The 10,772-nt window shown below is 37.3% G+C and overlaps 1 protein-coding gene across 1 annotated transcript; it reads right to left on the bottom strand.

Annotated features, from left to right (window-relative positions):
• Positions 1-1,172: 1,172 nt before the first annotated feature.
• Positions 1,173-6,600, bottom strand: LOC142657338 (phosphatidylinositol polyphosphate 5-phosphatase type IV-like). The gene is made up of 12 exons (XM_075832361.1): positions 6,124-6,600; positions 5,287-5,378; positions 4,941-5,065; positions 4,544-4,663; positions 3,867-3,962; positions 3,590-3,751; positions 3,293-3,408; positions 2,767-2,903; positions 2,446-2,553; positions 1,819-1,953; positions 1,618-1,699; positions 1,173-1,530 (listed from the first exon to the last, which is right to left on the bottom strand). The coding sequence occupies exons 1-9, from the start codon at positions 6,436-6,438 to the stop codon at positions 2,478-2,480; spliced, it is 1,239 nt and encodes a 412-aa protein (XP_075688476.1). The 5' UTR covers positions 6,439-6,600; the 3' UTR covers positions 1,173-1,530; positions 1,618-1,699; positions 1,819-1,953; positions 2,446-2,477.
• Between the last annotated feature and the right edge of the window lie 4,172 nt (positions 6,601-10,772).

Below are 10,772 nucleotides of genomic sequence, written 5' to 3' on the forward strand. Positions count from 1 at the left end.
CTACAAAAAAGAGGCACAATCTCTTTCAAACATTACACAAATAATGGCGCAATGCGGCATGGGTGGCACACCAGCTTCTTTTGTTTGTTGGACGGAGCTTTAACTCATCCCTGCTTCGCTTTAGGAGTAAGTCCTCTTCTTCAAACATCTGCCCATTTATTTCAATAGGAAAAACTGCGTTTTGTTCCGACGGGCCGTTTTTTTTAAAACGGCAGCGAAAAAGAAGTGCAGGTCACTTCTTGGGACGTTTTTGGAGCCATTTACATAGACTCTATTGAAAACAGCTCCAAATACGGCCGTAAAAAACGCAGCGAAAATCGCAAGTGGCTTAAAAAACGTTTGAAAATCAGGAGCTGTTTTCCCTTGAAAACAGCTCCGTATTTTCAGACGTTTTTGAGTTTGCGTGTGAACATACCCTAACTGCAAATTAACCTGCCATACATATTGGGGAGAAAAAGAAGGAAAGTTTGTGCTCCTGGACTGTGCAATACAAAATCTTCAATGTATCATTGTCTCAATTTATTTACCGCCACCCTTTAATCCTTATGTCTTTGGTGTGGTACAGGAGTTTATTGATAAAAAGCCCTTGCAGATTATCCACTGCTACTAATTTGCGACTTCAATGGAGTAATGGACTTTAGTATGGACAAATGTAACAGGTGGGAGGGGGTTTAGGATGGTTACTGCCCCGCAGAGGAAATTGCACAGCAAGAACTTCAGACGACACAGGTATAAGATGCTGAACAGAACTTTACTCCAACAGAGGCACAGTCTTCACGGTTATAATATTTAGTACATAAGCTTGACGGTTTCACTAATAAATAGGCTCTATACTTGGTGGTTTCTGAATTAACTGCTTAATGTGATTGTCTCTGCTTGTAAAGATAGCCCAACATTACATTTTATGGAACTGAAATTTAAACAACTATCAAATATATCAATATTTTACATCTCCTGTCACTTTTTGTCCAACACAGGATCTAATCCAGTACATATGGCGGCACGTTCCATACTCTCTGTATTGTGTACATATGATACAATGTCCTGTCACCTACCACTGGATTAAACGCGATGTCACACAAATAGCGCTGTGAAGGGTCGGATAAGTGAATTGTATACACTGTGGTAAGTTGTAGCCGGGCACTGAACACACTAATAAATACCAGTCACACTTATGAATTGATGTTAAAGATTTATTTAAGGTTTTTGTGGATCAAAATATATAATGGTAAAGATGATGTTATACAAGATCCAGCAAAAACAATGGAAGATGTCACAGTATATACTGTAGTATCAGTAAGTGGTGGGAAATCTGTATTCCAGAGACACAGGAAGAGATGACATGTTCTCCTGTTCTGGGCCTGGTCTTCTGGGTAACATTGATGCACCGGTAACCACACTGATGTCTCTTCTGTGACAGATGTAGAAAATTTTAAGTCTCGCCATTGGAATACTTGTAAGATGGCGGGTTCTGCCCTCGGTTGTTATTGGCATTGATGTTGATGGTCTGTTTGTATCTGCTGACTTTTTCTGGGGGGAGAAGCACACAATCCTATTAAATATTCATCATTCAGGCTGCTTACCAAATATAGAGGGGACATATCTAGAGGAACTTACCTTTCTATCAGCAATGATGGCGGCTCCTCCGGTCACAGGGAGCGCAGTTCTCACCAGATATACTGCGGAATTGATGTTTATGCTGCAAGAGAAATATTTTCTATTAATGCTCAACTAATGTGTGTTTCTTGGCAGTCACAAAATCTAGAAGAGGTTTTATTGTGGATTTTCCTATTTGATCCTAGGGGTTACACTACAAACCTTGAAGATGATTGATCCAAGCGATGGGTTGGATCTAAAGCTGCGCTGTTCAGGATGTTACAGGAACTTTCTGATGTTCACAAAGGTGGAATCATTGTTTTATGCACCTGAGATGGTAAATGTTCCTTAGGAGTCCTGCAAGATGCCAAGTAATGTCTTACATCAATAACAATGTTCCTTGTATCTATCATGTAGTTTCTGCCGCTTACGGCACTTTTCTAAAAAAGTGGACAGAGAGTAGCTGAAGCAGCAGAGCCCCCAGCGGCCGACACATTTATCATAATAACATGGATTATTAGTTATTAAGGTGTGGGCCTTTTAATAAATTAGGCACATTTTACTCCAAGTTTTTTTATATTAAGACCGGTGTATGAAACGTCAGTCTTAATGAATTCCCACCAATCTATTATACTACATACACGCTTACAGTTTTCTTCTAAAACCCATAACCTTCATTTAGAAATTAAATAAATATCTGAATACAAGAAAATTGAACTAGAAGATAGAATGACTTATTTACAATTTCTTTATGTTGGTTGATAAAATAAATTACTGATACAGAGGAAGACTTAAGAGATGGAAGAACATTCTCACATCAAACATAATAGACAAGTACAATGCTCTCACCTTATGTGCTGTAAGGACATGAACAGACGCAGCTACTTTTTTTGTCCTAACCTCCTAATGCCCTTCAAATAGATCTTGCGGTCAAAGCGTCCACCAGCCAATGGGATGCTGGAATGAGAAATATATTGATGTAAGACATATGATAATGTTAGCAGGTAACCACACAATAATTGTTTTGTTTCACATCCTAGATTACTCCAGTACTGTCACCCAGGTATACAGCCACCTACCCCAAAGTGTGAGCTCTGGCTATAAGGCCCATGTAGTAATGGCGGCTACTGAAAGAATCATACCAACAACATGGAGGAAATCATGACTTACTTATCTGAACCAGGTCTGAGCTTTACTTCAAAGATACCAAAAACGGGTCGGTGGTCTGAGGTCTTCAAAACAGGGCAAGAGTCATATTTCAGGACTCGCACATCTCCCTCGTATTGGCTTTTAAACAACACCCTGTCCTGTAGAGGTCATAAAAATAACAAATATCATCAGTGCAATCATATTATAATTTATTTATAAACCTCATAGCATCATAGACTGAACATTTCGGCCTATTTTATTTAAGAAATATAAATTTTGAGACTTTCTTGCATTTAAGGTTTGACTTGGTCACACAGATTTAATGAAATAAGTATCTTTGAGCCATGCTAGGCGAAGACATATTACACTGGGAGACGATGACAAACTCACTACAAGTAAAATGGACTGGATGCTTTGTTCTTAAGAATTATTCCTTCATCTATAATAACAATTCATTACCTTGCGCGAGGGGATTTATTATATGAAAATCTAATCATGAAATGTATTCTTTCTTTAGCTCTGTAGACCTGGAAATAAGATATCTTACCGTATATGATGGGACTCTCTGCTTTTCTGATGTATCGTAGGTGTCTGTGCCAATGTCGAACTTATATGTAGGAAGGAATTCTATGGTGTGCTCCTTAAACCCTACAAATATGGACCCTTAAATTAAAAGAAAAAAAAACATGTCAGTATTAAAAACATGTGCAAGAGATATAGGGCTATATAAGAATGTGGAGAACATATGAACCATCATGACAGTGATTTGTATTGATCTGTCGAGGTGTATGTGGTAATAATACAGGCTGAGGAGTGATAGAGATCTGTCTACTAGTAAATGTACCGTTGTTCTTGGCTTCATTCAGATGGTCGTGTTTGAGGAGACTGGACATATTTCTTCCTTTAATGTTCTTCAGAAGAGATTCCACGTTTTTTCTGTCCTCTTTCAGTTGAAAATTGAGGTCCCCAAACCAAAAAACTCGATCAAAGCGGCTGGTGACGTCCACTGTAGAATGAGATAAACACAGGACACAATTAGACCACGTGACTGCATTAGAGTCAATGGAGATAAATAGAGAGATAAAGGAATCGATAGGTTCAACCACATAAGTAATACTAACAGGCATTGGAGTTTATTCTTTCCGGAATAATTTGAGGCAAACGGAGACCCTCGGTGATAGTTTTATAGTCCTGGATCCTCTTGTAGACTGCCCCAACTGCCAACAAAAATATACATATCAGTAAATATGACCTCTTGGAATTTAGGATAACCACCATATTTAAGTTTTCTTTGACAATAGGTTTCTTTATCTTATATTATCTAGGTATCGTATCTACTTCTTGGGATGTGTAGTCTGAATGTTTCCTCAACAATCAATTTTTTACAAATAGTATTTATATTAATTGGATTTCTATTGACATTTTAGAAGATGAGACTGGTGGAGTTCCATGATCTGGGTCCACACTCTGTACACCAGACACACTGATATTTCTGTTACTATAAATCTAAGACACAATAATTTTCATGACAGAGGATAATGTATTTCTATAGCAGTCTGTAGAGGACATTAGGCCGTTTATCCTTCCACTATTATTCTCTCATTATATAGAATAAGTTTGATGGATTAGAAGAAGTTTGACCAAATGAGGAAGAACTTTTAATTTTACACCAAAACATCAATACAGTACAGATCTTTTCATGTCATCTCATATATTCCAGCTTATTATTATTAAACAGCAGCACTTTTATACACAATAACACTGTACATAGTCATATATTAAAAACAGACATACTTACATCTCATATGGGAATTAATAAACAGGAATGATGTCCCAAAGACGGTGAAGGCAACACCCAAGGCTCCTTTAGTTTTGACATGGTGGAATAGCCTGGTTGTTACATGGGTGTGCTCTACCTCTGTATAAGAAATGAAACACAAGAAGAAGGGTTAGTGGTTAATAGTATAACATGCAACAATGAAACAGAGATAGTTTCCTATTAAACGCTGGAAATATTACTACAACACCATTTCACACTTTGTAACTGTGGAGTAAACTATCAGATCTCCAATACTCCACAGTGAAGAATCTGAGAGTTGGGTTCTTAGACATCTAGTTCTAATGACTAAATAATAAGTTCAAACTAATGACTTCAATTAGGACTTATTATGTAAATGTAAGAAAGTGAATCTTACCTGAGCAGAACCAGATCAGTTCCCGTCGAATAAAGATGGTGAGATACAGGACTCCGAGCCCGGATGAATGGTATAGCACGTAGTGTGGACCAAGAGTCTCTTGTAATTTTATCTCCCATTCCCGTCTACAAGAAGACACAATTTCAAGTTTACATATTAATAAATTACACCAGATTAAAATATTGAACTCATTTATTAAATAATCAATATTATAACCTCTGGGGTTAAATAGGAAAATTTAGGAGTGATCCTACAATAAGTAGTAGGTCAAGAGAGAATTTCAATCAGCCGACCTGTAGTCCATCTGCAGACATAGACTGTTGTAAGACAACCTGAGAAGACTTACCTGTTTGGACATCCTTCCTGAACGCCAATTACGTAAATGTCTTTGGAGTCATCTGATGGCAACAGCAGATCCTCTAGATTTTGTGGGAACTCCTGCTCAAAATATGAAGATATTAATAATGTATACACAGAGCACCAACCAAACTGACATCTTCTATATCACCTACAAAAAATTATATCTGATCGAATTGGATTTTAGTCTTTATAGACTATGGCCAGTGCTGCAGTCTTAGGATCAGAGGCATTGCCATTCCAAAGACATAGATTATTAGTTTGACAGTTTGCAGTGTGTGCAGCAACATTGATTGGCCCAAATGTTTAGAAAATTTGGGCCTAGGGTAGTATATAATATGTCTATCTCATATCCAACTGCAAATTTATTCGACTTTAGGCTATGTTCACACAGAGTATTTTGCAGGAGGAATATCTGCCTCAAAATTCCGTTTGGAAGTTTTAGGCAGATTTTCCTCTCCCTGCACGCCGATTTTCGCAGAGTTTTTCGCTGCGTTTTTCGCCTACGGCCATTGAGCGCCGCGGGCATAAAACACCGCGAAATACGCTTTCTCTGCCTCCCATTGAAGTCAATGGGAGGTCAGAGGCGGAAGCGCCCGAAGAAAGGGCATGTCGCTTCTTTTTACCGCGAGGCAGTTTTACTGCTCGCGGAAAAAAGACGCCGACGCCTACCATTGAAATCAATGGGAGGCATTTTCGGGCCGTTTTTGCAGAGTTTTGCGACGCGGTTTCCACGTCAAAAAACTTGGCAAAATACTCCGTGTGAACATAGCCTTAGATCAGATACACTCATGGTTCACAATAGATATTGTATGTTACTTCTCACCTTTCCCTCCATATTCCAGGTGGCAACGTATAATCTCAGCCGTCTATTTGGGAAACAGCGATCCAGTTCTTTAGCGCCAATCACAGCGCTGCTGCCCAAGCTCCTGATTGCGCTCTTCTTGGCGTTCTTTGAGCCAATGTCACAAGGTTTGCTGTGACTTGGATCGCTGCATTTTTCGGCTGGCATATCTTTGATGTTGGAAAACTTCTGGAGTGAGATGTTAGGTTCCTCCATAGTTGGTATCTCTTTCATTAGATTTCCATTATCAGGAATCTGAGACACATGATATTTTTTAGATTTTTTCCAAAAGGGCATGGTTGGTTAATAACCCGGGTGCAAAACTGCACCAATGTCCGTGGTAGAAAACCAGGTGACAGTAAAGATTGAATTTAACTAATCGCCTCTAGTTCTCTGAAAATAGGACAAATCGCTGACCGTAAAAGCAACACAGTAATCCAACAGTGTCAATCCAACAGCAAGATCTAGAATGACCAGAAAAAGAAATAGTTAGGGAAAACTTAAAGGAAACCAGCTGGAGAAATTAGTTATGAAAGGGGTATTCCAAGTACAGGATCTAGACAATCAGAAGTGTTTGAAGATCACATTGCTTGGGGTCTTGGGGCTCGGACCCCCTGTGAATGACATTGCTTGGGGTTTGGATTTTGGAACAATGTATTGGTTGTTGAATTGACCATACGGTATGACATTTCCGGGGTTTATGTAATTTTTATATGAGATACTAACTATAATTTAGAACCTCTGTAGTTTGTTATAGACATTATTACATTTTATATATATATATATATATATATATATATATATATATATATATATATATATATATATATATATATATATATATATTAATGAAAAATGACAATTGCTTTTGAGGATACAGGATTAGGGGGTCAGGGCTGTTCTTAAGAAATCACTTCCCTAACATTTTTATATTAGTAATTATTATTATTATTATTAATAATAATAATAATAATAATAATAATAATAATTGTGTATTTTACACAAATAGAAAACCTCAAATACATAATTAGTAATTCCCTAGTAAATATTTATTACGTGAATTACTCCTGTTATAAACTGAAGGGTTCCAATAATAAGTTCTCAGGGCTGCAGGACATTCACATTCCTTTTCTTTGAGGTTGCTTTATCAATTTACCAGCAGAATACAGATGGCAATTTTTGTCTGCAAGCTGCATTCTGTCTCTGGAGCAGAAGTCACAGGCCGCCAAATTGCCATTTAGCAACTTCTTAGTATATTAGTATAACTATTCCAAATATAAACTAAACTTTAAATGGCAGACACAGCAGAATTGTACCTAAGAATAAAATATTCATAAAGAAACTGATAGATGAGACTCATCTAGAGACGTAGTGCTGATAGAGTACTTACCGGTCACATCCAACTGATGAGTGACAGCTCTGTGGCCAGCACCATAGTATACACCCACGCTCTGTGACATCACAATAGCTATACCCGGGGTGAGCTGCTTTTATGACCTCACCCATAATTTGCATATTTCAATATGGATTTATCATTATTTTTAATAGTAGTGACATCACAATACATAAGCCCAAAATACACTATGTGGCCAAAAGATGTGGACAGCTGACCCTTTACACCATTATAAGCTTGTGGTACTTCCCATTACAAAGCAATGGATGTTAATATGAAGTTGGGCCCCCTTTTGTGGCTATAACTTCTTCTGACAAGGCTTTCCACAAGATTTTGTAGCGTGTTTGTTGGAATTTTTGCCCATTTAATTAAAAGAGCATTTGTGAGTTCAGGCTCTGATGTTGGGGTCAGGGCTCTGTGCAGAGTGTCAAGTTCCTCCACACCAAACTTATCACTCCATGTCTTTATGGACCTTGCTTTGTGCAAAGGGGCAACATCTTACAGAAACAGGGAAGGGTCTTTACCAAACTAGTCTCACAAAGTCGGAAGCATGCAATGGTCTAAATAGTCTTTACATTACCATTCACTGGAAATAAATAGCCCCAGACCAGTATCAATTCCCCACTAATAATTTTTATATCAATTGATCAAAATTCAGAATTGAATTAAATTGTAATTATTTCTTGTGAACCTAAATAATATAAGGAATTATAGTCCCCTAATATACAGTCCTCTAATATGAGCATATTGAAATTTCTCTTTTACAAGTGGTAAACATAATGATAATAAGGGAGCTCAAATTTTGGCCACTTACCCTGCAAATCTAAGATACTTGAGCAATTTAATTGCACACTAATACTAATACCATATTACTACCACTGTCACACAATATCTTCTAGAGATGGAATAATTCAATGTTCCTAATAAAACTAATTAATTAGCGTGAAGTACAGATGTAGCATTGATAGATTACTTACCGGTCACATCCAACTGATAGTGACAGCTCTGTGACCAACATCATTGTTTATACCCAAGCTCTGTGACATCACAATAGCTATAACCGGTTTGAGCTGCTTTTATGACCACACCCATAATTTACATATATCAGTATGGCTTTACCATTGGGAATATGAATTTGATGATACTGTATGATTTGTACCTCTAGAAAAGTTTAGTGTGATCTGTAATTTTTCCGGGTGTTTTCATCAATTGCTTTACTGTATAGAGTATTTTTTTATTGAAAATAATAAAATTGAAGTTTTTAATGGGAACGTTCTCTGATGAATTCTTTATAGGGGATAAATGATAATTTCTGTCTGTGTGACATAGGGGAAATCATTTATATTATCTTAAAATATATAATTTTAGTTTTGAATTTTAATAAACCCTAAAGACCCCCATTAGAGGATGTGACTCTGCACCAGTAAGAACACGCTACATGCTGCATCTCCTGTGCTCAGCCCTCTTACTCCTTATAATCCTGAATACATACTGCTTCACAATTCCCCTTACAGCTTGTAATAGGCATCAGAACAGCTGTGGGCAGCCATTACCTCATGTACCATGTCCTGGAAAGGTAATAGAGGTGGTAAGAATCGATCTAGGCATCCTGAGACAAGACGGTCATACCTGATGTGAACGAATGCAGCGTAAATTATACATATCATAGGCCTACCAGAGAGGGTAGAAGGCCAACAACCATATGTATTCATTAAAAATGGCTGCATTATATTTTTATGGATACCACAATCTCTGCTGCATTTATAGTCAAGAGAACTGAAGAATTCCTTCATAGTCTCTTCATCTGGGTCATTTCTCAGACAATTGATGTCCCATTTGGTAAACTGTAAAGACAGGGATTGGCTTTACTAAACATCAAGTAGTCATGGCAGTCAGAACTCCACAATCAGAAAGTGATAACATATCTTAATTGTATTCCCCCCACTTTATGAGATGTAAAACCACTTTAACCCATTAATGATGCAGCCTAGTTTGGGCCTTAAGGCTCAGACACCATTTTTCAAATCTGACCTGTGTCACTTTACCTGGTAATAACTTTGGAATGCTATTCTTTTATCCAAGCGATTCTGAGAATTTTTTCTCGTGACACATTGTACTTTATGTTAATAGTAAAATTTGGTCAATACCTTTAGTGTTTATTTGTGAAAAACACCTACATTTAGAGACATTTTTGAAAATTTTTGATTTTTCTAAATTTGAGTGTATCTGCTTGTAAGACAGATAGTAATACAACACAAAATAGTTACTAGTTAACATTTTGGAGCATGTATTTTTTTTTTTTTAAGAAATTCCATTATAATCCATTTTATTTCTGTAACACAGAAGGTTTTAACAGAGAAACTCAGCTCAATATTTATTGTTCAGATTCTGCAGCTTTTAAAAATGTCCCACATGTGGCCCTGGTGGACTGAAGCACAGGCCTCAGAAGCAAAGGAACACCTACTAGATTTTGGGGCCTCCTTTTTATTAGAATATATTTTAGGCACCATGTCATGTTTGAAGAGGTCTTGTGGTGCCAAAACATAGGAAACATCCCCAAAAAGACGCCATTTCGGGACTACACTCCCAAGGAATTAATCTGAGGGCATAGTAAGCATTTTAACACCACAGGTGTTTTGCTGAATTTATTGAAATTAGGTCATAGAAATTAAAATTGAAACATTTTTCACACAAAAAGTAGTTTCAGCTCCGATTTTTTTTCATTTTCACAAAGAATGAAAGAGAAAAAGAACACCAACATTTGTAAATCAAGTTCTCTCAAATACGATAATACCCCATATGTTGTCATACACTGCTGTTTGGACACACGGTAGGGCTCAGAATGGCAGGAGCACCGTTTGGCATGCAGATTTTGCTGGTTTGGTTTAAAGGTGGCATGTCGTATTTGCAGAGTTCCTTAGGTACCAGTACCGTAAAAACCTCTTGAGAAGTGACTCCATTTTGGAAAATAAAACCCTCAAGGAATTCACTAGGGGGGTAGTGAATAGTTTGACCCCACAGCTGTTTCATAGATTTTATTAGAATTAGGCAGTGAAAATGACAAATTAAATTTTTCCAAAAACAATGCTGTTTTAGCTCTAAATGTTTTATTTTTACAAGGGGTAATTGGAGAAAAAAGCACCACACAATTTTTTACTCAATTTCTCCTGAGTACAGCAATATCCCATATGTGGCCCTAAACAGCTGTTTGGGCACACGGCAGGGCTCTGAAGAGAAG

Source organism: Rhinoderma darwinii, chromosome 7 (genome assembly GCF_050947455.1).
Source record: "Rhinoderma darwinii isolate aRhiDar2 chromosome 7, aRhiDar2.hap1, whole genome shotgun sequence".
Lineage (NCBI taxonomy): Eukaryota > Metazoa > Chordata > Amphibia > Anura > Rhinodermatidae > Rhinoderma > Rhinoderma darwinii.